The sequence below is a fragment of the Lynx rufus genome, unplaced genomic scaffold (assembly GCF_022079265.1).
Source record: "Lynx rufus isolate CCGP_SWC_20201006 ecotype Redwood Valley unplaced genomic scaffold, mLynRuf1.p SCAF_16, whole genome shotgun sequence".
Taxonomy (NCBI): domain Eukaryota; kingdom Metazoa; phylum Chordata; class Mammalia; order Carnivora; family Felidae; genus Lynx; species Lynx rufus.
In genome coordinates, this window is record NW_025814830.1 from 19122937 (window position 1) to 19148723 (window position 25787).

The window sequence follows — 25787 nt, forward strand, 5'->3', positions numbered from 1 at the left end:
TCAGTGCCCCACCAGCAGGCGAAGGAGCTTATGCAGAGCCAGCAGGAGCAGGGACAAGAGCGGGTCTGTGGCGGAGCTACGGCCAGTGCCTGCAGGGGGTGAGAAAATGGGCACGGTCAATGCCGGATTCACGAGAACCTAGCGGCCACGGGCAAACCCGGGAGAATGAGACGTCCTCCAACTTGGACGTCTTGACCTCAGTACTCAGCTGGTGCCTAGTGGCACTTCTGCACAACGATGAAGCATTTTGCTGTTTGTTATTTACAGACCACACGTTTTAGGAGCCTACTGTGGTCAGACACCAGGTACCCCTGGCCTAAAGCCGTGTGTGCTAGATGGCAATTGCAGTTCTAAAGTCCCAGTTGTTATTTGAGCTGAATAAGAAGACAATATGCCAACCACCACCCCCTACTCTCCCCAGAACTATACTGGAAAGTGCCTTCCGCATCAAAGGCCCAGCTTCCCCTCTCCTCCAAGGATACTCCATGATTGCACACAACTCCAAACCTTCCAACCCCTGCCTGAACTACACAGCTTAGTATTCACAGATGCCGTCTTAGGCATCCTGATGTTTCTGTGAGTCTTGTTTTCATGCACTGTTGGTCTAGCCTACCTTCGGGTCAAAGTGGGGAACTCAGAAATCATTGGTTGATGGAGGTGAGGGGTTCCTGGTTCCTAGGTTCTTGGAGGAGTGACCCTTGCACTGTTCTAGTGAGGTCACTTCCATTTGCTTAACTTGGGCCCCTGGCCCACCACTGGAACTGTAACGTGTGCCTTCATCCTGCCTCCCCTGGGCTGCCTGCCTGGTGTCTTGCCCATCCGTCATTGGGGTCTGCGTCTAGTGGAAGACCTTCGGTGCAACTGGAGGAAAGCCTACCCGTGAATCACAGGCTTTTCCCTGGAAGGTGGGATGCTCCAGGGGTCCTGAGAGGAGCCAGGGAAGAAGTGCTACCCAAACCGTGGGGATGACGTCACTGTCACTGCCACCCTGCTTAGGGTCAGACTGCATTAATGTAAACAGTTTCTAGCCCTACCCTGCTCACTTGTACCATCTGGAGGCCTCTCTCCTCCCTTCACTTCAGTCAGCCAGCTGGGCTGGAGCTCTGTGCCTGGATGGAGAGAGGCAGGAGGCCCTTCCCTGTGCCAAGCAGATGGTACAGAGGCTGTGGACGCCTCTGCTTATCTGCCCACGGGAGCTGCAGCCAGGCAGGCCGGGTTTCTGGCTTTCCTGACCAGGCTGGGCCTGAACCCATGACCTTCCCCTCTCTCTAGTTGGAAGAGCCATTAATCTTCTATCTAAGGTGTTTCCCCCCAATCCCAAATCCGTCTTGTTCTGGCAATAACTGTGTCCTGGGCCTTAGTGTCCCTTTGTGAAAGGAGGGGGTAGGATAATGATCCAGGGGCCATTCCTGCTGGAGACTCCGAGATTCTATGTGCCCATTTTGGGAAACACAGGCTGGGTTCAAACATCTGAATGAAAAGGGGGTGGGAGCCGTCTGCAGTGCACATCTCGCCCACCATTACTTGTTTCCATGCATGGTCTGAGACCCCGTGGAGAAGCACAAGGACAGGACAAATCCACGTGCGCTAACCTTCCTCTTCAGACACTAATTTTTTACACAGTTGTCCCTCCTGGCCCTGCTTGCAGCCTGGCAGGAACTGACATTCTGCCCCTTGCCATCCATCTGTGGAAAGGACCAGGGTGTGGTCGTCACTCCCAAAACTCGGGTCCTCCTCCTCTGCTGCTTTCACTGCTACACATCACTGGGAAGAATGAGGGTGGACGTGGTGACGGGTGTGTTGATGGATGGCCAGGTGCCTGGGCTCAGGTGCACGGAAACCAGCAGTGCTGCTGGCAGAACGCTGCCTCCTGGCCACACAGGGCTTGTGTGCCCAGACTGGGCCCATTGGCCTCCAGATCTCCTGGCTCAGAACTTCACGCTCCTGCAAACCCAACACGCAGGCAGGTGCAGGCAGGATAGAAACAGCCACACGAGGCCCTGGAAAGCAGATGTCCATGTGCAGTAAAACACGGAGCCTCAAGACACACGGGGGCAGGACGAATGGCAATTGGGCTCTCGAGCTGGACAAGGGAAGTTTTGCCTGTGGAACTGGGGACAGAGGAGATGTGAGGAGACATTTTAATTTGCCTCCAGAGACTGCTGACTGGCCTTTCCCGCTGTCACAATATCACCTACTCACATTGAAAAGTTTTAAAATTGCACAAGACTTTCCAAAGACCCCGGGTTAAAACAAGCAGCCTGCCACTCTGTTTTGGGCCAGAGTGGGAGCAGCAGGGGCCAGGGGCTGAAGTGGTGGCTCCTGGAGACCAGAGCCTGTGGAGGGCAGACACCAGAGTCTGTGGTGTCTCTGCTGGTGGATGTCTGTGGGGGCTCAGCCAGGGTTTGGCTCCTGGGTGGCACCTCATCTACTCCCTAGCCCAGCGTCACCACAAAGGGGGCCAAGGGAGGTGGTCAGGGGCAGCAGGCTGGCACCTGGGAGAGAGGCTTTCAAGCAAGCCAGCTGTGTGACCTGGGGGAACACCCTTTACCTCTCTGGACATTGTGCCACCCACTCTATAGAATGGGGATGCGCATATGCATGGCTCTGTAAAATTAACACGTGCTTGGCATGTCTTTCCAGGTTGGGGTCCAGATCAAGCAAGATCACAGTGGTAGATTGCAAAAATGGCCACAATCTCCTTCCCTCCTCACCTCTTAGATCCCAGCATCCACCCTGTGATATCCCACCCTGTGATAGTGCGTCCCCCCCACCCCTCCGAGATGCTGGGCTTGGTCACATGACTTGCTTTGGCCAGTGAATATTATCAAATGTGAAGTAAGCAAAGCCTTAAAAAAGTGCTTGTCTAGGGGTGCCTGGGTGGCTTAGTCAGTGAGTGTCTGACTTCGCTCAGGTCATGATCTCACAGTTGGTGAGTTCAAGCCCTGGGATGGGCTCTGTGCTGACAGCTCGGAGCCTAGAGCCCGCTTCGGATTCTGTGTCTCCCTCTCTCTGCCCCTTCCCCGCTTATGCTCTGTCTCTCTCTGTCTCTCAGAAATGAATAAACGTTAAAAAAAAATTTTTTTTTAAGTGCTTGTCCACTGAGGCTTGCCCTTCCTCTGTGCCTCTTGTAACCCACTGCCTATGAACAAGACTGGGCCAGCCTGCTGCAGGATAAAAGCCATGACACGTCCCAGCTGGGCTCCCTCTAGCCCACTCAGCCCTCAGCTGAAAGGGCAGCTGTCCACATGAGCAGGAACGAGTCCACAAGAGACTGGCAGAGGAGTTTCCCGACTGATCCACAGGATCATGAGCTAAATAAATGGTTCTCGTGTCATACCAAAGCCACCGAATTTGAGCGTCCTCTGTTACACAATTAGGTAAACAGAGTCAGCTGCTCTGAAAATAGATACAATTGAGAAGGGTAACATAACTACTTCTCTGAAAAGCGTTGGAGAAAATATAATATGGGGGGTTGTCCTTCCCTCACGAGGAATGTTTTCCAAGATCGACAACTGTTTAGGACATGGCTACCGGTCCCCCTTCACTGCCCCCAGCGTCTGCTGCCTCAGTCCCTGTCTTTGCTTTCCTGGAGTGAGGCAGGACTTCCCGCTATTGCCTGGGGCTCACCTGGACCCTCCAGGGCCAGGAGGATGCCTTTGGCTCAGCTGAGGTAGGAGCTCCTATCTTGGCCTCTGCAGTGTGGGGATGGCTCTGTTCCTATGAGGCTGCTGTGTCTGGATGCTAACAGTCTCTGTATTTATTTCCTCCCTTCCTAAGAGCACCAGGAATAGCACTGGAGCACGCAGAAGTTTATTTGTCATGATTAAGCTGGAAAATCAGGCTGCTTGAAATCAGGCTGGAAAATCAGAGGTGAGGGAAGCCCTCTGATGGAATAGTGGCTGATTCATTCTTTGATTTAACAAGGATCATCATTTTGCTAATCATTCTTAAAGAAACCAAAGCTGCTTTGGCTCTGCGAATATTAGCTTTTATCATTGAAATGGTGAACAGGATAAGACACCTGCTGGAGCCATTTAAGAGGCTCCCAAAGAAAACAGTGGGGGCACTCAGCCTCCATGGGCACCGCAAAGGCACCAGCCAAGCTGCTTCTGACTGGGAAATCCCACTTTTCCATTTACACGGCAATGGCAGAATGCCAAAAGCCCTGTCAGAGAACAACACAGAAGCTTTGAGGCCTGGTGATAAAAGTGAAGGAGGAGGTTTTGCTTGGGTCATCCTCTGGGACCCTTGCCTGCACTGGCTGGAGGCTAAGCCCATGAGTCAGGTTCCTGGTGGGGCAGTGCCTGCAGGGGAAGCAGCTGCCCACTCCCACTCTGTCTCAGACTCCCGCAGGCGTGGGTGCACTGAGGGGACCGCCCCCGCTCTGTGGGCATCAGGAGCATGGTGAGCCGCTCCCCAGCTGACCAGTGGGGACACTAGCCAGGGAAGCCACTGTCCTCCCTCCATGTGCCCTGCTTGTCCTTCCCAGGGTCACAGATGGTTCCCTAGCTTTGGGGGTGACATCTGCCCTGCTGTGGTCTGTAGCCCCTGTCATGCTGGCCGCGGGCAGGAGGGAGCTAGGGGCCTGCTGACGACCTGCTTGCTGTACTGGAGGGGTTGCCTGGGTCAGAGCTTTGCAAACAGTGCCCCTCGGAGTCCAGGGTTGTTCAGGGGCTGTTTTTGTGTTTGTTTATGCTATAGCTTGAAAACTAAAATTTGGTTCAAGTTTGTAAAGAGTAAATAAAATTCAGAATACATTGGAGGCCTAGCTCTACCTACAGAAACAGATCCTGGGCTAAGTTGGAGGTTCACTCTGGCCACAGCGTGATGCCTGGCCTTTCCCCGTCCAGCATTGCACTAGAACATTCAGAAGCTGACTACAGCAGCCAGAGAACTAGTCCAGTCTCTCTGGACAGAGCCATCCCACCAGTAAGCATGGGTATCCTGACATAAGGACTGTGATGGGGATCTTGGGGACAGTCCCCTCCATGTCACACAGAGCAAGGCCACATGAATATTCTGCATTTCATGCTGTCACAACACATCTCTTAAATATAGGCTTCTAGGCTAGAAAAGGTAGGAAGTCAAGTGAGTGCCCTGGACAAGACCCCTGTCAAGGCCAATGCTCAGTGCTGGGCCTTTGCCCTTTTGCTCTGCCTCAAAGTGAGAGAAGACGGCTGGCCCCCAAGAGGCAGCAACCTTCATGGGCTGGCCTCGGACATGCGCTTAGACATGGGATGGAGGCCTGTCTGGACTGGCCCTCGCTCCCATTCCCATCAGTGCCCTGCCCATCCTGGACCCACAGCAGAGGGCCAGCCCCCAGTCGAAGGAGAGGACACCCTCTTAGAGCAACCCAGTGCCAGGGTGCAAGAGGCTTCTCTCTGGGTTTAGAGGGGTTTGTGGAGTCAAGCAGAGAGGGCACGTAGGAGTTACCCTGGCCATGGTGGAGATGCCCGTGATCTGGAAGCACCAGGCCAGAGCTGAGGGCAGGGTCGGGGGCACTTCTGGGGGCTGGCCTCTCCCTCTTCTTCACCCTACCCCCTTCTCCAGCCCTGCCTCACTGGCTACAAATCACCATCTCCTGCAGAGCCCAGGGGCAACAGCAAGGAAAAGGGGAGGAAAGGAAAATGGCCACTGGAGGCTCAGTCTTGTCTGCAGAGGGGTCTGACTTGGCACACACAGTTTCAAACATTACAAATTGGGGTGCTTGGGTGGCTCAATCGGTTAAGCGTCGGACTTCGGCTCAGATCATGATCTCATGGGCTCAGATCTCCCTTCATGGGCTCAAGCCCCGCATTGGGTTCTGTGCTGACAGCTTAGAGCCTGGAGCCTGCTTTGGATTCTGTGTCTCCATCTCTCTCTGCCCCTCCCCTGCTCACGCTCTGTCTCTCTCTCTGTCTCTCTCTTTCAAAAATAATAGACATTAAAATTTTTTTTAAATAAAAATTATGAATTATAGGGGCACCTGGGTGGCTCAGTGGGTTAAGTGTCCGACTGTTGATTTCAGCTCAGGTCATGATCTCACAGTTTGTGAGTTTGATCCCCGCATCAGGCTCTGCGCTGGCAGTGTGGAGCCTGCTTGGGATTCTCTCTCTCCCTATCTTTCTGCCCCTACCCTCTTGCTCTCTCTCTCAAAATAAATAAACAAAAACTTAAAAAAATTATAAATTATAATCCAACATGTAAAACTCAGAGACTTTTACCTGAAAGCACAGATTCGGGTAACCCTGGGCACGGTTTCCTCCAAGACACATGACCAGTAGCGGGCTCCTCTTCCGGCAGGAATCTGCTGCTCCTTGCTTGCTCCTGACCCCCAAATGGACCCAGGCTGGCTGCTAGTTCCCTTCTTGGCCCTCAAACAGTTGGGGCTTCCTTTGTCCAGCCAGTCTCATTCCTCTCCACCACACTGCCCGGCGCTCGGTGGGGCCTGAGTTTGCAGCCTCTGAGCCTCTGCTGTAGCATCCAGGAGGCCTGGCCAGGGTCCCGTCTTGGTTCGTACAGCACTGTGTGAAGCTGGCTCTCCCTGCTCTGACGCTCCTGGCTTCCCCATGGCCGCTGCGCCCACTCCCCGTGGCTCTCTACCTCCCCTGGATGCCGTGGTGAGCAGGCCGGGCAGCCCGGCCACAGCTGAGTGGGAAGATGCCGCCTTGCAAGGAGGCTGCTTCCCTTGTTGACGTTTTAATTAAAGCCTCTTCATGGATATTTATTCAAAGGGAGTCAGCAAGGAATAACCGGGCACTAACAGAATTGGACGGAATTAATTTCTGCCATAAAATTAATGTGTGCTGGTAACTAGGGCAAAAACTAGGCGCAACCAGTGCCGTTGGGCTTTAAAGGAAACAGACGTTTGGAAGGAGAGCTGAGTGTGGATGAAGAGATGTAGGAGAGCAGATGGGACGTGGGTCCCTTGGTCCCGTGTTGATCTACCCTGCCGGCCTGGCCTGCCCAGGTCCTGGGTTCGAACACAAGCTGTCCTCCGGTAGCCTCAGTGTCCAGGCAGTGGGGGGAGCCTAGGCACTCCCTGGGGTGAAGGGGGGCAGAGGCAGGTGTGGGACACTCATTTTAGCCTTGCTTGCTGTGCCTTCTCTTCCTTGCCATGGCCCGAGTGACCTCCTAAAGCATCTTCTTGTCTCCACAACACCCACTGCTCACCCCCCTCCTTCAGACACACCCAAGAACTCTCCCTGAGGTGCATAACCTCGATGCAGCCCCTCTACCCACAGGAGAAAGAACCTCCGGCTCAGTGCCACAGCTAGGACTTCTCTGTGACACTCCCAAACAACCTCACCTTTGCTGTGCCCGGCCAGCTGACCTGCACTCCAGTCCACTGTTCCTGGTGAGTGCCTACAGCAGACTCTGGGCTCACCTGCAGAACCTCCTTGTCCTTTGTCTAGTTCTGACCTCTGCCTCAAGACTGGAACAAGCACTACCTCCTCCAGGAAGCCCTCCCTGAGCACCTAGGCACAGAGGGCTTGGGACAAATGTCTGTGCTATTCATGTGGCCCTTTGTCTTCTCCCCTTCTCCCCCCACTCCCATAAATGCCTTTCTTACAACATGTCCTACCCCTCCACCTTTCTGGAAGCCCAAGCACCAGAGGGCTGGCCTCAGACCTCCTCCTCTCCTCTGCCCCCAGCAAGCAGCCCCACCCCCAGCAGGGAATGGATCTGATGCTGGAGCAGATGACCAGCAGTGGGGAGTGCATGGCAGGGGGCAGACCCAGCCAGGCTCAAGCAGATAGAGGTGATCAGCTTCAGAATGACTACAGCAAAGCTGGCCAGCTCTTGTTCAGACAGGCACTGTCACAGGTATATTACATCAAATACAATCCTCATAACTGTAGGAGTCACTCTTTTATTCCTACTCTACAGGTGAGGAAACTGAGGTCCAGAGATGTGAAGCAAAGTACTCAAGGCCTAGGGTTGCCAGAGAAAATACAGGACACCAGTTCAATTTGAATTTCAGGTAAACCATGGATAACTTTAAGTACATGTATATCTCAAATACTGCACAGGTCCTACTTAACCTAAAATGCTACCTCTTGTTTATCTGAAATGCAAATTGAACTGGGGGTCCTATATTTTTATTTGCTAAACCTGGACCTACCAAGGCCACACTAAGAGAAATGGCAGAGCCCGGACTTGCACTCAGACAGTGTGGCTGCCGTCCACACACCTACCCACCACATACGCCACCTCTCGGGACCAAAGAGCCGGACCCTTTCCCCGATGCCTCGGCTTGACCCCAGCCCTAGGCTGCTTCCAAGGGAGACCTCAGGGGGGATGAGATGTTTTTCTGTATTTTAACCTTCGTAATAGCTTTTTAATGCAGCCAACTTTGTTGTGAACGCCTTTCCAGCTTCTATTTCTTTTGAAATTAGATCTTGCCTCAAATGATCCTTTAATGGTGTCGCTTAATGAAAATGGTAAACAGGTCTTTCTGTGTGGTCAGGAGGCTGGCATTGGTAGGGCTAGGGGTAGCCCAGACCACAGTAAGCATCAGGGTTCTCCCCATGCGGGGTTGGTGGGCGGCCTCTCTCAGTGCTGGGTCCAGGTCTCAGGGGGATCCCCCACTGCCCATCCAGATTCTCTGAGCTCTGAGCCTGCAGGATGCTAACAGGCACATGATTCTGGGTTCTCAGTGCCGAGAAAATTCTCTCCCTTCACCCTCTCAGTGGACTTAGGAGGTAGAAGCCACTCCCCTCTCACAGGTGAGACCCAGAGAGGTTAAGTGGCTTCCCTAAAGTTGCACAGCTAGTAGGCAGTACAGATACAGGAGTTAATCTGCAGTGACTCCCTGGTACCTGTGAATCGAACCTAGATTCCTTAGCCTGCTCGAGGCTCTTCCTGACCCCAACCCAGGGTCATTTCTGCCTCCCCTGCTTCCACGATGCTTCAGATGCCCCCAGCCCCAGTACACTGGGGTGCTGCATGGAAGCCACTCATGCTGTCCACTTCACTAGTCAGCCCTATCCTGTCTCCTCTGGCTGCCCACAGCCAACCCACCCTTCCCTGCCAGCCCAGCCCAGAGCCACTTACAAGGTGGCTTCCAAAACAGTTCTCACTCTGTGCACTTCTCCGCCCTGGCCCACCTTTGCTGGTCCTTTTACCCTCCCTTCACATCAGCTCTCTCCTGACAGGGCCACGTTCTTGACCCACATCCATTAGCTCTAAACAGACAGGTCCTACCCAGAAAGAGGCCACAGTGCCCTTTGCAAACACAAAAACACGTCACGTGCAAACACACGATGCCCCCCAATCCCCCAGGGGCTCCATCCCAGGTTGAAGACCTAACTCCTGGCCCCACCCCAGACCACCTTGCAACTTCACCCCTCCCTTACAGCCCCACCATCATCCGTGCTGCTCACCCCGTGTCACCTGTCTGCCTCCTCTGCACCCCCAGGCCTCCCTCAGACACTGCACCCCCCAGACTCCAGCTGGAGGCTCCCTGCATCCTATGGGCTTTACAGCAAGTTCTGATCCTTCCCAGCTGTGTTTTGTGGCCATGGAAGGTCTACCTTTTGACTCCTCTCTCCCACCACCCTGTGCGCGTCCCACACATAAAATATTCGTCAAATGAATGAATGGGAGTCCTTCTCAGGTGTCCCCAGCTAGTCTAAGCAGCCACGATGCACCAGACATCCACCAGATGCTTCATGCTTGGAATCTCATTTTTCATCTTCAAATACAAGCTGGTGCTGGAGGCCCATCGCTATCACCCTGATCTGACCTTTCAACTGCCTGAGACTGTGTGCACACATCTCTTTGTCCAACTTTTCCTCAAACTAGTTTCACCACTTCACATTCATTTTCCCTGTATTCCGATTTCTTCATTAAAAAATTTCTGTTCTATTAGGTCACATGCAGCTTTGAAAGCCACTTCAAATTATTTTCTTAGAAGGTGGCATACTCACACACACACAAACATATTTGTATACTCTATATAATTTATATACTTACATATTACATATATATATATATATATATATATATATATTTGGACTATATCAGTTGCTTTCAAATCTTCTAAAGCAGTAGAACCCCCATTTTAAGCTAATTGCTGCATGGAAGCCTGATATCTCAAACCATTAGAAAAACAGAACAGCTCTGTTTGAAGCTGGGGGTAGGGCTGGGGCTCAGGGTTCCAAGGAACACTGTTTGGGAACCATTCACCAGAAGCTCAGGTCTGAAACTCACAGACCTGTGGATGCTGGGGTACTAGTGTGCCCATTACACAGATAGGGAATGGGCTTCAAATGAGTGGACCCTGCCCCTCTTTGGGGGCATCCTGGCTTTTTTAAATCCCTCATGTCCCCTCCATAGCCTTCATGTCCCTTGACACAGAGTCTGCCTCACATCCCCTGGCTCACGCAAATGTTGGGCACTCACTCAATGCTGGTTCAGTGAAGGCTGTTCAGTGTGTGGGTCCTTGCCTCAGCCTTCTCGCCCTGCTCCATGGAGGTGGGCCTGGCCAAGATGAGGAGGAGTGACAGACAGGAGCCCTGAGGGCCAGGGAGGAAGGCCTGGAGGCCCCTGAGTCTGGCACGGCTGGGACACAATAGCAATCCTTTCCTCTAGGCTCTGCCTCCATGGTGCCTAGATATTTCTTTCTGTTTCATGCTGAGGACTTTTCTTTAGAACACAATTTAACTGAAAAGGTTAACACATTTTAATTGCCCAGGGATAGTGCTCTGAAAATTCTAGAACATGTGCTCATTAAATAAAATTAGCACAGAGGAGCTGCCCAGGATATGTCACGCATTAAAATATGACTCTGTAGACTAGCATGCATTATGAATTATTGCCTTGTGTATTTTTTGTTACATTAGTCTTTAATGCGAATACAGTTATTCATCTGCCCACCTGGAGATTTGATTTTTTAGATGCTTGAAAAAATGTATCCACGTTAACTTTTACATGGACAATATTCAGCAAGTCTTGGTCAGGCTGCATTCACCAGAGTAACCAGAGTTCAGCATATGGAAAGGCCCCTGCTCATGTCCTTCACTGGGAGTGATGCTGGTGCCTTGTAAAGGCTGAGGTGTTGGGGGAGCTGGAGCAGGCTGGGGACTAGCTGTGTCTACTCACCCCGCCCATCTTACTATGGTCTGGGGACTGCATAGAGAAGCAAGGGCTGGCATGGAATTCTGGGCCTAGTCAGTTTGTGCCATGCCACCACCTGGGACCTTTCTCCCTGTGGTCTCTATCCTAGAAGATATGGACTGAGTATGCAGTGTAACATGTGGGGAATGCCAACGCTGGGCATGTCTGCAGCCCCAAGCCCATTCATCCTGCAATACCCAACTTGTCTCCCACATGGGCCCATCTTCCCATTCCTGTTTCAACCACGTATCCACTCTTCCTTCCATCCCCCCACTCACCCATTCACTCACCCATTCACATTCTTCCTTCCACCCATCCACACCTCATTCACCCTTCCATTTACCCATCCACCCACTCATCCACCTACCCATCCATCCATCCATCCACCCACTGATCCCTCCATCCACACCTCCACTCATCCACCCATCCTTCCATCCTTCCATCGACCCACCCATCCACTCATCCTTCCATCCATCCATCCATCCATCCACCCACCCACCTATCCATTAATCCATCCACTGATCCCTCCATCCACCCACACCTCCACTCATCCTTACATCCAATCTTACATCCGGTCATCCTTCCATCCACCCACCCAAACCTCCACTCATCCTTCCATCCATCCATATTTCCACTCATCCTTCTATCCATCCCATCTACTCATTCTTCTATCCATTCTCACATCCATAAATCCTTCCATCCATTCATCCACATGTCCACGTGTCCTTCCCTCCATCCACCCATCCACATGTTCACTCATCCTTCCTTCCACTCATCCCTGCACTCTCATCCATCCATTCACATCCTTCCCTTAACTCAGACACCAGCTACTTGTTTATCTACCTATCCACTTATCTATCCAAACAGGTAGTCCAAAACCTGTCATCTCTTAGCAGGATCACTGCCTCTACAGCGGTTTCTTCACATCCACTCTGTCCCCACTTCTCTAATCTTCACACTGCAGCCAGAATATCAGTTCCAAAAACATCATGCCTCACCACCCACTTGTTCCCCATGCTGTTGCCTTAGGACAAAGCCAAAGCTCCCATCTCTATCATAAGGCCTTATGGAGTTTGAGCTCTGAACTACTCTTTACTTAAATTTCCCAACCCTCTTGCACTGTTGGTGGGAATGCAAACTGGTGCAGCCGCTCTGGAAAACAGTGTGGAGGTTTCTCAAAAAAATTAAAAATAGATCTACCCTATGACCCAGCAATAGCACTGCTAAGAATTTACCCAAGGAATACAGAAATGCTGATGCATAGGGGCAGTTGTACCCCAATGTTTATAGCAGCACTTTCAACAATAGCCAAATTATGGAAAGAACCTAAATGTCCATCAACTGATGAATGGATAAAGATGTGGTTTATATATACAATGGAATACTACTTGGCAATGAGAAAGAATGAAATATGGCCTTTTGCAGCAACGTGGATGGAACTGGAGAGTGTTATGCTAAGTGAAATAAGTCAGGCAGAGAAAGACAGATACCATATGTTTTCACTCATATGTGGATCCTGAGAAACCCAACAGAAGACCAGGGGGGAGGGGAAGGGAGAAAAAAAAAGTTACAGAGAGGGAAGGAGGCAAACCATAAGAGACTCTTAAATACTGAGATTAAACTGAGGGTCAATGGGGGGTGGGGAGAGGGGAAAGTGGGTGATGGGCATTGAGAAGGGCACCTGTTGGGATGAGTACTGGGTGTTGTATGGAAACCAATTTGACAATAAATTTCATATAAAAAATAAAATCTTGCTTAAGGCATTAAAAAAATAAATTTCCCTCTGTTCCTTTTCTTGCTTTGCTGCCCCAACCATAGTAACTTTTTGTCAGGCCTTTGTACTCCCCTGCTCCCTCCTGCCACAGGATCTTTGCACATGCCACCCCCTCTTCCCCGAAGGCTCTACCCACTCCCTTTACACTCTCTCTTTACTCTTAACCATCTTTCAGATTATGGCTCAAGTGTCACTCCCTCAAGGACCCTTCCCTGACTGAGTCAAGTCCCCCTATTCTTAGCTCCTTAGAGACCCATGGGTCTCTCCTTTAGAGTAACCAGCCATGGGTATAAATTTCCACTTGCCATGTGACTATTTGATCAGTGTCTGTTTCTCCTTCTATCAGACTCTGAGGACCTTGTAGGTCTTATTCACATTGTGTCATCCATACCTAGTTCCTGCACATAAAAGATGCCCAATTTGACATTTGTTGAAGGAATGAATGAATGAATGAATGAACTAGTGCCAGGCCCAATGAACATGGAGTAGGGAGGATACAGATATAAGAAGGAACTGGGTCTGTCTCCCCGGGGCATCAGTCTGGATGGGGTAATCAGCTAGGCACTGACTCCATGACAGGGAAGGAAATGTTGGGGGCCCTGAGACAGCAGTGGAGCCCTTCTGGGTACTCAGGGTGGATGAGACCCCTTTGGCTGCAGGGTCAGCAAAGCCTTCTTCCCTTCTGTGAAGTGATCTCCACTGGTGCCACCTTTTCTGAGTCCTTCTTGTGCCCCAGCTAAGCCCTGAATTCATTCTCAGAGCACTTCTTGCTTATTCTGACTGCCATGGTGAGACTGTGAGCTTCTTCCTGAGGTGGGGGCTGAGTCTACCTAATGCTCTGGGAAGACCCCTGCCCCTTGGCTCTGGCCATACCAGATATAGTTGGCCAAGAACCCCCACCCTAGCTCAGAATGAGCCATGACATGATGTCAGCTCTCCCTCCCCCGGGTTTATTAAAGATCCTTCATCTGGGCCAAGTGGCATTTGTATGAGAATCAATTGTAATAAAAGTTGCTATAAGGGGACTAATGTTGCAGCTGGGCTTTCCTGGCTTAAGGAAAACTGACATCCTCCTGAGGAGAGCTGATGGCAGGGGGCCAGGGATCAGCAGAGTGAGGGGCTCTCTGTCTCTGGCGACAGCCAGTAAGAGTGAGTGGGCCTCCTTTCTGGTGAGCCTGTGTAGGCTCCCTGTGCTGGTGGGAGGCAGGCTCACGTGGGGCAGGCCAGGAGCGGTCCTGGTCTTCTGGCCCTGCAAGCAGCCTGCTATGCTCCCAGCACCTCCTTCTGGTGGTCTTTGTCCTACCTTCTCCTCACTGATCCTTGAGTACCCCTTTGTTGGCAGGCAGCAGGCACTGTGAGCCACCGGGAGGGCATTTGGGTAGGGCGTGAATAGGAAAAACAAATGCAAGCACTTGCATGGAAGAGCCCGGGCATGCCCAAGCCTATGACAGTGGCCCCAATCCCCATCACTTCATAGGCCCATCCCTGTGAGGCACTGGGCTTGCCCACAAAATCTCCTCTACCTCTACTGGTAAGAGTCCCAGTGAGGAGGACATGGGACACCTCCTCTCCAGCCCAGGCCTACTTTGGAGGCTCTTTGGCTAGTTGACTGCCACTGAGGGGGTTGTTCCTTCTGTTCCCTTCTCCTGTGGAGAGGCTCTCGTCCTGTGCTGCAAACACCAGCCTCTCCTCAGAACTTGGCTTTCTAGCCACTAAAGGGCCCCCGTCTTCCCATCACAATGGCCTCCCTGCTGCCAACAACCTATAGAACAGTGAAGCAAGACCAGGCATAACACAGGTGCACAGTGAGGCCTACAGGCAGGTGTGCAAATGTGGTGGTGTAACTTTGGGGCTGGACGTGAGAAGCCATGATGAACCTGTCCTTGCTCACCAAGGAGCTCCGAACTCATGGAAAATAGCCACAGCCAGGCAAGGACGAGGACGTGGCATCCTCCCCATTTCCTACCCTCCCCCTTCGAAGTGGCACAGAGAGAGAAGGACAAAAATAGCAACCTGCTGAGCCATTTGCAATCTGAAGGCACTCTCTGTTCTGAAGCTAGCTCATCAGCTTCTTTCCATCACCTTTAGCTCCATGATGCTCACAGAATGTGCAGAGGGAGAAATGTCTCGGAGTGAGGTCTCAGATAGGAGCACCATGAAATGATCCTGGACAGTCAATTCCATTCTTGCAAATAATGCAGAGAACAAGAACCAACATCTATTGAGCATTTTCTAGGCGCTAGGTCTCCTGAAGCTCAACCCTTTCTGTGGATTATCTCCTCTGATGCTGTCACTTGTTCTCTGTTATGGGTATGGGTGCCATCCAGATGAGAACAGATACAGAAATCACATGTGGGGTGCATGGATCAGGATTTGAATGCAAGTGGTTGGACTCATGCAGAGAATGGGAAGCACAGGACTTACAAAGGTTAAGAAGGATAAGGCACATACTTTGATATCTGGGCTGTCAGAGCTCTATAGGGCCCAGAAGTAGGGAGAATGTTATGTCACCCAACCCTGGCTTAATTATGAACCAGCTAGCTGAACAGTGAGGAGCATTTGAAATGTCAGGAGGAAGAAAGAAATGTCTGGAAAAGGTGGTGAGGATAACTTCCTCCTGAGTTGTTCTCAACCTCTTTCGGGTTTATGCTTTGTCTCTTCCACCATAACCTGTCTCTTAGGTTGCTCCTGAGAGAACTGACCTCACCCAGGCCCCTCCCCCTGGGCTCATCCCTTCATGGGCACTGGGTGTCCAGCAGGTGCACTCAGGAGGTGCCCTGTGTACAGGTGGCCTCCACAGACACCAATGGTCTGTTCCCCATGGCAGCCCTTCTGGCAAGGTGGTCACTTCTGAGCTGGACAGAACAGAGCCCCCAGGGGTAGCTAAGTGTGGGTGTATTATAAGTGGGGAGAAAGCTTTTGTAATCTCCACTTTGGCTCTATTTTGTATAGACAGAGCTCCCCCCTCCCCTCAACATTCCACTTGAACCATAAACACCAGAAGCCAGTCCAAAGTAGCTTTGATGTTTCAGCCCAGGGGGGTGGTAATGCAGAACAGAACAACCAATAATTTCTAGAAACAGCCTCCCCTGGGATTGCCAACACAAGGACTTCACAAGACCTGCATCTCAAGGGCCATCTCATGGAGGGTACAGGTCTCACCGGCCACTGAGGGGCTGCTGCTGAGCCCCTCCAGCGGCCACTTCCATGACTCACTGCACAATAGCAGCTAGCCTGAGCCCAGAGCAGGACAAATTGGATAAGTTATCTTAGTATTTATAGTACACCTTCCCCAAGAGCACCAAAGCCACTGACAAGCAGGTTAATTTTCCCAGAAGCCCCACCCCAGGGAAGGAGGTTTGTCACCCTTTAAGAACAGGTAGGGATCAGCAGTTACAGGTGCTGGGCCTGTTTGCTGGTCGTCTTAAACTTTCCTGCAGCCCTTACATAAGACAAAGGGAAGCTTCTCACGCTTCGGGTATGAGTTTCTGAGAGATGCCTGGTGATAGTCAGCAAAGCATGGGGGAATAGAAAAGATAATACTTTTTTTTCTCCTGTGCTACAAAGATGTGCTAAAACCAAGCTGCCTTCTCCCATAAAGCTCAGGGGTTTAGACCACAGCCAAGCCCTTGCCTTGGTCCACATGGGGCAGAACTAATCAATATCGTATTACAAAAGCACTTGACCTCATTTATCCCCACAGATGCTTGGGGAATCCTTAATATTCAGAGCTTTAAAAATGTGCGCCTGGCGTATTTAATGAGAAGCTCCGTGGTGGGTTTGGCTCCCAGTGACATTTAGAAAGGCCGGCTCTCGGCTTTTCTCATGGGGGCTGCCACCCCAGCTGGGGAAAGGGTCTGGGCCCTGGGGACGGACTGTGAGATGAAGTGAGGCAGGAGGAGTTATGGAGAATGGCAAAAAGGAGGGAAACCTGTGATATGTGCGTGTGGCACATAATCAGTGCTCAGTAAAAGGTAAGTATTATTTATCACCATTAAATCCACAGTGTAGCCATTTTATCCTCAATTTGGGGTCTCTCTTCTGAGGAGAGAATGGCCACGCAGTGAGCTGGCTAACGACTGGACAAATGCCATTCCATTTGGTGTGACTTTCTGTATTTGTGTGGTACAGGACAGGGAGGGAGGTAAGGCCTCCAGAAGCTTCCGCAGGGCTGACCTAAGCAGGAGGACAAAGCCCCAGGTGCCCCTTCAAGTCAGAAATCGCACACTGTCTACAGGAAGCCTCCTCTGATTGCCTTAGCTGGAGTAGGGCTAGCCCCTCCTGGGACTCCCACTGACACAGACAGCTTTGTCCTGGACATACATGGGCGCCCTTGCCACTCTTGAGCTGGGCCCATGGCTGGCCTTGCCAGTTCCCACTCATGGCAATCACATGACAGGCTGATGAGGGAGAAGACGCCATGCAGCCAATAATCACACACATTTGCTGCTGTCAGGGATGATGCAGGCATCTCTCGCCAGCTGTGAGGCTCAGCCATTTTCTTTATGAAATCCTTTAATTTTCTCTTTCAGGATGCCCAGGGAGCCTCTCCCTCTCTTCTCTGGGACAAATTGTGCCAGATTTATTTTCTCTTTAATTATGATCCTCGTGTCACATCGGAGCTTGAGGGAAGAGTGGATTGTTTATTTAAGCCAATTGTTTTTGGGTCCTCGTGGGTCCAGGGAGATGGGAACACTGGGTGACTGCCGCCTGGCCCTGCTGGCCTAGTTGGAGACTTTCCCAGCTCCGTGGAGATTGTCCCAGGTCATGCCGGCACCATTTCCGCCAGCTTTGTCAGCCACGGGGGCATAGGTTGAGAGTGAATGCCTTCACCTTGTCCACAGCCCCCTTCAGTCATGGTTTACGGTTGCCATGGAGACACCCAAGGATGCTCCCCTTGATGGCTCCCAGCAGTAAGAGCCTCTTTAAAGCCAGCACACCCATGGCCTTGGCTGTCTTTCTCTCATTAGGAAATGAAATATTGAGAGCCAGTTCTCCGTGTGGGCACCAGGCAGGAGTTTGCCACATCAGCCGCTTCTCTGTAGGGGCCAGGGCACCTCTGCCTGGAGCTGGAGCCTTGAGGCTAATTAGACGTTCACATGCCACAAGATCTGAGCCCCAGGTCCTTGCAGAGGGGATCCTCTTGCCAACATGCAAGCCATTCAGTTGCTAAGTGTATTCTTCTGAGGCCACACTTAGCTTCACTGTGGTGCCTTTCCGGATTAGAAGGGTTTGTCTGGAAGGTACTCTGTTTTGTTTTCTCTCTTTCTCTCTCCCTCTCTTTTTTTCTAGAAATGGCAATCAGCAACAAAGTGTTCATATAAAATAGGTCAGTGTTCAGATTAATCAGGAGCCAGATTTATGAGAACGTGGCTAGGAAGGGGCCTGGTCTCCTGTGCCAGCTCTGCTGTGCTAATCCAGCCCATGTTATTTTTAAGCACAAATATCAAAACGTCTCTTGACAAATGAGACGTGAAATGAATGAGTTTTTGCACATAAACTTTTAGTACAAATATGTATTTGGCTGTGTTGGGTGCAAGTGGGGCACAGGAAGGGTTTCCTGGCCTGGCTGTGCAGAAGCTGAAGGGTGAGGGATTCAGGTCAGTACCCACCCCCCCCCCCCGACCCCACCCCTTCTCTGGCATCACCAAAGTAGCTTGCTTGAATAACAGAGTACCACAGTACTGTCTGGGACTTCTTCTGACTTTCTTCCAGGAGTAATCACTTAACCGGTGACCGTCTGGGGAGGTGGATTGGGACCACCACTGAGGCTGCCATTCTGAAACAGCCAGAGTGACCACTTGACCCGGCCTGGGATGACCTTTGGGTTTGTCTTGGAGCTAGGGTGGAACCTATCTTCCGCTCTCTGAGAGTCAGGTTATTCCCTCTGTTCCTCCCCCCCCCCCCCAATCCACCTTTCTCCACTCTGCTCTGAGCCTCTGGGCACTGGTCCGTATAGGCTGCATCAGCCAGCACCCTTGCCTCTGCTCTTAGGGGGGTTTGGCCAGTAGGAGGCTCTGACGGGAACTGGAGGGCAGGAGGAAGTTGAGGTCCTTGCTGGGCCATCGTACCAAGGCCATAGCTCCTGTCAGGCAGGTCACTCCATCTGGCGCACCCCTCTGGGTTATACTAATCACTCCCCCTTTGCCATTAGAGGTGTTAATGGCTCCCACTGCCACTAGCCCTGGGGACTGGCACTCACCCTTCTCTGGCTGTCCTAACCCTGTCCACACCTTCAAACACTACTCTCATCGCCTCTCCCCCATAACCCTGTTTGAATGTGCCATTTGCTTAGCCAAGCACCCTGACTGATAGACTCTGTCAACAGTCTATCACCTTGCTTGTGAACCAGGTGGCAGTGGTCATGCCTGGTCCCCTGCCCTCTAGGCTGCTAAGAACTGAGCAGGGAAGGCCAAGCCTGAGGTCGCTGTCTCAAGCTCCCTCTCCAGCTCATGCTGCTGGCAGCTCTGGGTGATTGGCTGGCCTGCTGCACCCCAGGGAGGCTCAGCAGGACTACACACGGCTCAACAACACAGCCTTGCAGAAAGGTTATTAATGCCTGCCACCATAAGATAGTCTTCAGACTTTGCCCCATCGACAGCCCCAGCTTGGGTGGCTTCGGGTGGTGGGCAGGATGGGACATTTAAGACAGCATGGGTCCCTCCTTGGGATCAAGGTAATTCAGGTATGTTTGTGGGTTAGAAGTCAGCTAACCCATTTCTCCATGCGCATATCTCCAGAGGTGCCCACTGTACTGCGACTCTCCCAAGACCTTCACCTGGAGACAGGAAGATGTAGGCTTTCTGGTCTTTTGGCAGAAGGCCCACCTTCTTGCCTTCTGAATGGGAGTTGGAAAGAAACCTGGGGTTCTTTCTGAGATGTGTCTACGTGGTTCCTGGCCTATTCAGGAGCTGGCAACAGTTTTGGGGTGACAGAGACCTTAGGGGCCACCATACCCCCATCCTGGTGGCACTTCCCTGCCAGGGCCTGATGGGAGCCCTCCCTGCCCTGATGGGAGCCCAGCTGGCTGTGCTTTCTGGAGGGAAATGCACACTACAAGCCACTCCATGGGAGGGCAGAGGAACCCCAGCCTGGGCTGCTGCCCTGATCTGTGTGGGCATTAAAATACTGCCCTGTGACTGGCAGATACCCAAGGCCCCACCTGCTGGGAGGTCCTGGACACTGTGCCATCAGAACTGAACTGATGTGAGGACCCCCAGATCTCCCAGAAAGAAGGGTACTTACTATCTGTGCCACCCTCCACAGACAGGTTCCCTGTTGGGATGAGTTGCCCTAGAGCCCCCTTGTGGCCAGCCCAGAGACTGAATATTTGACTAGCAATGCAGAGCATAGTTGGATCAGCCTTGGTTCTGCTCAAGGTGTCAAGGTTCTGGCCGGGCGGAAAGGGAGATTCAAGCAGGAATGAGCTCATAGCCTTGGTCTCATTAACACCTTTTGTGAGCACTACCGAGTTTATTCTCAAAGATCTCTTTCATATAATCCTTCCTTGACCAAAGCCTTGACCAAAGTCTCTGTTGGATCTGCTGGGCATTCAAGGCCCTCAGCAGCTTGGCCTCCAACTGCCAACCACTCAGCCTTATCTCCCCCATCCCCTCCTCTCTGGCCAGAGCAGGTAATTACCAAGGTGATGACAACAAACATTTACATAGAAATCTCCATACTGAGCTCCCTCTGAGATCAGGGAATACCATTCTATTTTACAGATGAAGAAATATGTTCAGACATGTTAAGCCACTTGCTTAAGTCATACAGCTAGTAAGCTGTGGAAGCACAACTCACATCTGGGCTTCTGCCTTCCAAATCCTTTGCTTTGCCACTCCACTCATGGTCTGTAGAACATCCCATAAGAGTGCAGCAGAGGTGCTTTTTTTTTTTTTTTTTAATCATGCAACTAAGCCAATCGCAAGTCAATAACTACTTTTCCAGCACACTTACTGTGTGCTAAACAGAGATGGCTAAGTCCCCCCAGGATTTATGCTCTCCTACCCAGAAGAGAGGAGGTCAAAAACAGCTCCTAAGCTAACCTTGCATCTATGGGGCACCAAGTGGCTTAGTTCTGGCCAAAAGGTGAGGGTGAAGGTAATATACACCACTTCTAGTCCTGGGCCTTAAAAACCTGCCTTGCCAGTCTCTACAGCAGCTTTTCTCTGAGAGAATTAACCCCTACCAAAGTGATTTCAGTGGCTATTTTCTCAATCTTCCAAGAATTATACACACTCTGCCCCAGAGCTGCCTGCCCTGGCAGTCAGTATGTTTTCCTGCTCTCTGACTCCCCTCTGCCTGCCCACCTTCCATCTCCCCCAGCCCTTTTGGCTCCCTAGGAAAGCAGGCCTTAACATGTGGGTGCTCTCCTAGCAATGACAAAGCTCTATCCTTACTTCCCCATCCCCCAAGAGGGCCCAAAGGGGACTATTTATAGCACAGCCTGTGCCTAGGACCATTCTGGACTTAACCAAAGAGAGCAGAGGCTACTCGGCCAGGCCCAACCACACAGCCTTGGACAAATTCTGTCTGTTCTATCAGTCAATCGGCATCCAGACGCACGATGCCTGAGTGGTAACCACCTCCTTCCACTCTGGATGCTAGCGCCCCACCCTCTAGACTCTAAGGACCCCAGGAGAAAAAGGTCCAGTTCTCCAAACTCATCATGAGAGGGTCCTCACACTGGAGCCGCTTGCCTACTCTTACCCAGAATTTGGGGCAAGGCCGCCCCTCCCCCCTTCGTAAATACAAGTCTTGAAAGCTTCGAAGCAACCAGCAATAAACAGGAAACAACAAGAAGAGAACCCAAGGGAGGCTGCAGAAAACTTGCCCCAGGCGCATGCACCCACGTGAACTACCACCACTAGGCAAACCCAAGTGCCAGAGCAGGGCTGCCTCTCTGGCCAGAGCCACTCAGGACCCTGTCCCCGCAGCCCCCGTTCGAGCGCGCCCCCCTCCCTGCACACGCTCTTACCTGAGCCGTGCCTCTGGCGCAGAAGGACCGCCTGGCCCAGTGGCGGTGACGCTGACGAAGCAGCGGCCGCAGCCGCGACAGTGGTGGCGGCTGCGTGGGCCGCGGAGGCAGCGGCCGCCTCTGGGACTCCGGGACCTGGGGCAGCAGGAGGACTCCCCGGAGGCGGGCTTTTGTCGCCGTGGCCAGGGTCGGAGGTGGCTCGGCCTGCGGCGCCGGTGGCACCCAAGTTGTTGGAGTTGGCAGCGCTGGCGGGGCCGTGGCGACGCGGACCGCTGCTCTGAATGTGGGACACGGCCTCGGCGGCCTGCATGTTGGGCGGCGCGAAGCGCGAGAGCACGCGCAGCAGCGCCTGGGCCTTGTGCTCCTGCGTGTCGTCGTCGCTGTAGTCGGACACGCGGCATTCGTACACGCCCTCGTCCTGCCGCCGCACGGCCGACAACCGCAGCCTGTGCGAGATGTCATTGCCCTGGACGCGCACGGTCTGCAAGACAGCAGGGGCTGGGGTCAGAAAGCCGGGATGGACAGGTCCACGACGCGCTCTCCCTGCCGGCGAAGTGCACCTGCGCCCAGCTCTGCCATTGCGCCCCCATGCCACAGCACCCCAACACCTCTGGACGCAAGTTTGCCTGTCGCGACCCGGTTTTCCTTTCATTCCGTGGCTCCCCAGTGGCCTGGGGCTCCCAATCCTGATTGGATCTTGAATGGCCCTACCCATTGCATCGTGTCCCCATCATCTTAACCGAATTCATCACGTTGCATCCTCCTGCCAAACTATGCTTCTGACCTTCAGAGCTGCAGAAACTACCCGTCCTTCCTCCCTCCTGCATCTTGGAGAAGTCTCAGGCTCGGCCTCCTGTGGCTAACCACCCTCTTTGCTGCACGGCCTTAAGCCCAGCCCTCCACATCTACTCACACCAACATTCCTTTACTCTGGATTTCGGAGGGCCTGGGTAGTGCCGGAAGGACAGCCACTCTGCTCTCAGACTACACATAAAAACTTGCCCCCCCACCCCTCCAGCCCTTTACAGCTAACCCTCCGCCCTCCCAAGGAGGCGACGCTGAGGTTGCTGTTGGGTCCCCAGAGCTTTGCTACTTCGAAGTCTGCTTTTCAGCGCGGCAGCCTGAAGCTCCCGACCAAGCTCTCCTCCCCCGCGTCCTGGAGGAGACGTGGGCAAGCAACCGCTCTGGGGCCCTCACCTCGGAACCTAGAGCTCCATGAGGCCCTGGTGGTCTCCAGGCCCCGATACTTCCACGCTCCAGCTGGGGAAGCGTAGACGCATCTCCTCCCGAGCCCCACGACCCCAGCACCTCTCAGCGCCGCCAACCCCCGCCCCACACCTTCTTCCACAACGAGCCCACTGCGCCGAGCACCGGACCCGGACCCCAGGCAGAGGAGAGGGCTGCGGCGGAAGGGCCACCTGGGCGCCGGGTGTGTGTATGTGTGTGGAGGAGGGGTGGGCCCACAGTCGGAGCACAGGTCGCTGCTAGCGCAAGGAGCAGCGCGCTCCAGTTGCTGGGAGACATGCCAGCAGAACAGAGGCAAGCGGATGCGCAGGGGCCTGAACGCGCCGGCCGGCCGGAGGAGAGTTTTACAGGTGAGCGCCGAACGGAGAAAGGAGATTCAGGCCTGGGACCCTTGATTTACACAAAAGCGAACCCGATTCCGCTAGCGGCGACAGATGGCCCCCCGACCTGCCAAGCAGCCGACTGTGCAGGGCTGCGAGTAAGGCCCTACACCGCGGCGGCCGCTGAGCCTTTCTAAAAGGGAGGAAGATGTGGGGCGCGAAGCGGCCAGAAGGGGTCTCCCGCGGCCCGCGCTGGGCTCCACACTTACGCTGATTTTAGTTGCATCCTTATTTGTTACCTAAAATGCAAAGAGGGAGAGAGACACATTAGGCTCTCGGCCTTCAGGCTCCGGGGAACTCAGATACGCCTCCGGCAAGGGGACTCTCTGCGGGCGGGCTAGGATTCGAAACGGCTCGGGAAGTGGCCGGGGCTGAGGGCACGAAGGACATCAGGATCTCCTGGAGTTTCACCCTGAAGGAAGCATGGTGCCTGACCTAGGAGGGGCTGCCCTAGCACACCTGCCGGCCAAAGAGGAAAGGCTGGATTGCCAGCAGGGTGGGAAGAAAGGCTCATCACCCTCCCTGGAGCATCCTCATTCCCTGCAGTGTTTCCCTAAACCCCGTGGAAAGCTGGATGGAGGGGCCGGTGTATCTGGACGGGACGCAGAGGGAGACGTGAGCAGTAACTCTGGGTGGGACCTTGGGTAGAGGGCAGCTGTGTGTATGTGTGTGTGTGTTCGAGTGTACGTAAGAGACTGGTTTAAGAGGCCTTCTGGCAGTGGGAGCCTTCCCTCCGATCCTGAGGTGCACTGCGGGCCTCTGGAACCCAGCCAAGAGGAGCTTAACTCCTTGGCCCTGTGCCCCGGGGACCTCGGAGTAGCAGAGGGCCGGGAAAGCCTGGCCCTACCAAGTGGTCTTCCTTCAGGACCCAGCACCCATCTGACTCCGGTGCCCGCAGCCAGCAAGCAAGAGCAGTCGAACTGGATGAGGTGTCCTTTTTAGCGGCAGGCTGCAGTTCGGGAGGTTTTAAGGGAAAGGAGAAGGATTACCAGGATTTGTGGGTAACGATTGCTGCTGTTGAAGATGCTGTGGGGATGGGGAAGGTGGGAGACGGGCTGCTCCACCAGTGCGCGCCCTGCCTTTTCTGCCAGGATTACCCCAGCCGCCCCGGCCTGAGCCGAGAGAGCGCCGGCGCCGCGTGGGCGGCGGGTTACCTTGCTCCGGGCGCCGGGCACGCTGAGCGCCAGCTCGTGCAGCAGCTCCCGGGGCGGCTCCTTGAGGTACCACCACTGAATCTCCAGCGAATACGAGGTGGCTCCGCTAGCCCGGAACGCGCAGGGCATTTCGATGTCGTCTCCCTCCCGTACTGTCACATCTTTGGGGACTTCGGTAAATGTAGCTGGGGGCGGGGGAAGAGAGAGGCGTGACCAGCTGTGGGGCGGGGGCCTGGGGCAACCCTAAGCGAGACGGTGCGTCCCCGGCTCGCCGGCCTTGTGCTTGCCACCCCCAAGCCACAAGCGTGGCCCAGGCGTTAGCAAAGTTCGGTCGAGCGGCTGCCGGGCCCTAGCAGAGACCAGCTACCGCTGCAGGCTGCTTCCCTCAGGATCGGGCGGGGCAGCAGGGGCGGCTTACGCTTCTACCCGGCGCCCAGCCGCACTGCCGGAGCCAGGCTGGGGCGCGCCGACTCCCGCTCCCCGCGAGCCGCCTCTCCGCAGCCCGAGCACGGGTCCGGCTCCGAATGACCCCGGCTCGAGCGCCGCAGCTGCGGCGACCCTTCGCTGCTCTCCTCCCCCTGCCCCTCTGGGCCCGGGCTGAACACCGGGATTGTTGGAGACCGTGAAGCCGTCCCCTTCTCTTCTTCCTCCTGCTCCTTGGCGACCGGGACAGGCTGGCTCTGGCGGCCCCAGCAAGGATCCCCTGAGCCCCCCGCGGCAGCAAAGTTCCCGCGCTCACCGTCGGCCACGAAGAGCAGCAGGGCGTGCAGCAGCAGCGGCGGCAGGTATCCGAGGGCGCCGAGCCGGTTCCGCTGTTCCATCTCCCGCGGGGGGCGCGGCGGCGGCGGGGGCCCGGGCGCGGAGAGGCGGCGGTGGTGGCAGCGTGGGCTCGGATCCGGCTCCAGCTCGGGCTAGGACGCCTCCGAGCCTGCCATGGCCCCGCGCGGCGCCCCCTCCCCCGGCCGCCGGCGGCCGCCAATCAGCCCAGCTCCCTCGCCGGCTTGCCCGGCGCGGCTCCGGCGGGGGGCGCTGCGCGGGGGGCTCAGGACGCGAGGTCCCGCCGGGAGGCTACTGGTGATCTGTCCGTGCCTCCTTCTATCCCGCTGTCCACAGGACGATGGGGAACCGCAATTCAGTCTCTGCCCGGCGGGCCG

General features: G+C 53.9%; 1 protein-coding gene across 2 annotated transcripts; it reads right to left on the minus strand.

Annotated features, from left to right (window-relative positions):
- VSTM2B (V-set and transmembrane domain containing 2B) lies at positions 1 to 25454 on the minus strand. Of its 2 annotated transcripts, XM_047078057.1 has the most exons (5): positions 25373 to 25454; positions 24634 to 24818; positions 23689 to 23718; positions 21855 to 22335; positions 1 to 89 (listed from the first exon to the last, which is right to left on the minus strand). In XM_047078057.1, the coding sequence occupies exons 1-5, from the start codon at positions 25452 to 25454 to the stop codon at positions 1 to 3; spliced, it is 867 nt and encodes a 288-aa protein (XP_046934013.1). The 2 variants fall into 2 exon arrangements, with proteins under 2 accessions (XP_046934013.1, XP_046934014.1); XM_047078058.1 differs by lacking the exon at positions 23689 to 23718.
- Positions 25455 to 25787: the final 333 nt, after the last annotated feature.

What these genes read in the sequence shown, in the direction of transcription:
- VSTM2B (XM_047078057.1), bottom strand. Translation starts at nt 25,454, where the DNA reads ATGGAACAGCGGAACCGGCTCGGCGCCCTCGGATACCTGCCGCCGCTG. An exon ending in GCTGCTCTTCGTGGCCGACG is followed by an intron (nt 24,819 to 25,372) that starts GTGAGCGCGGGA and finishes CCCCGCCCCCAG; the next exon opens with CTACATTTACCGAAGTCCCC. An exon ending in AGGATGCAACTAAAATCAGC is followed by an intron (nt 22,336 to 23,688) that starts GTAAGTGTGGAG and finishes GCTGTCTTGCAG; the next exon opens with ACCGTGCGCGTCCAGGGCAA.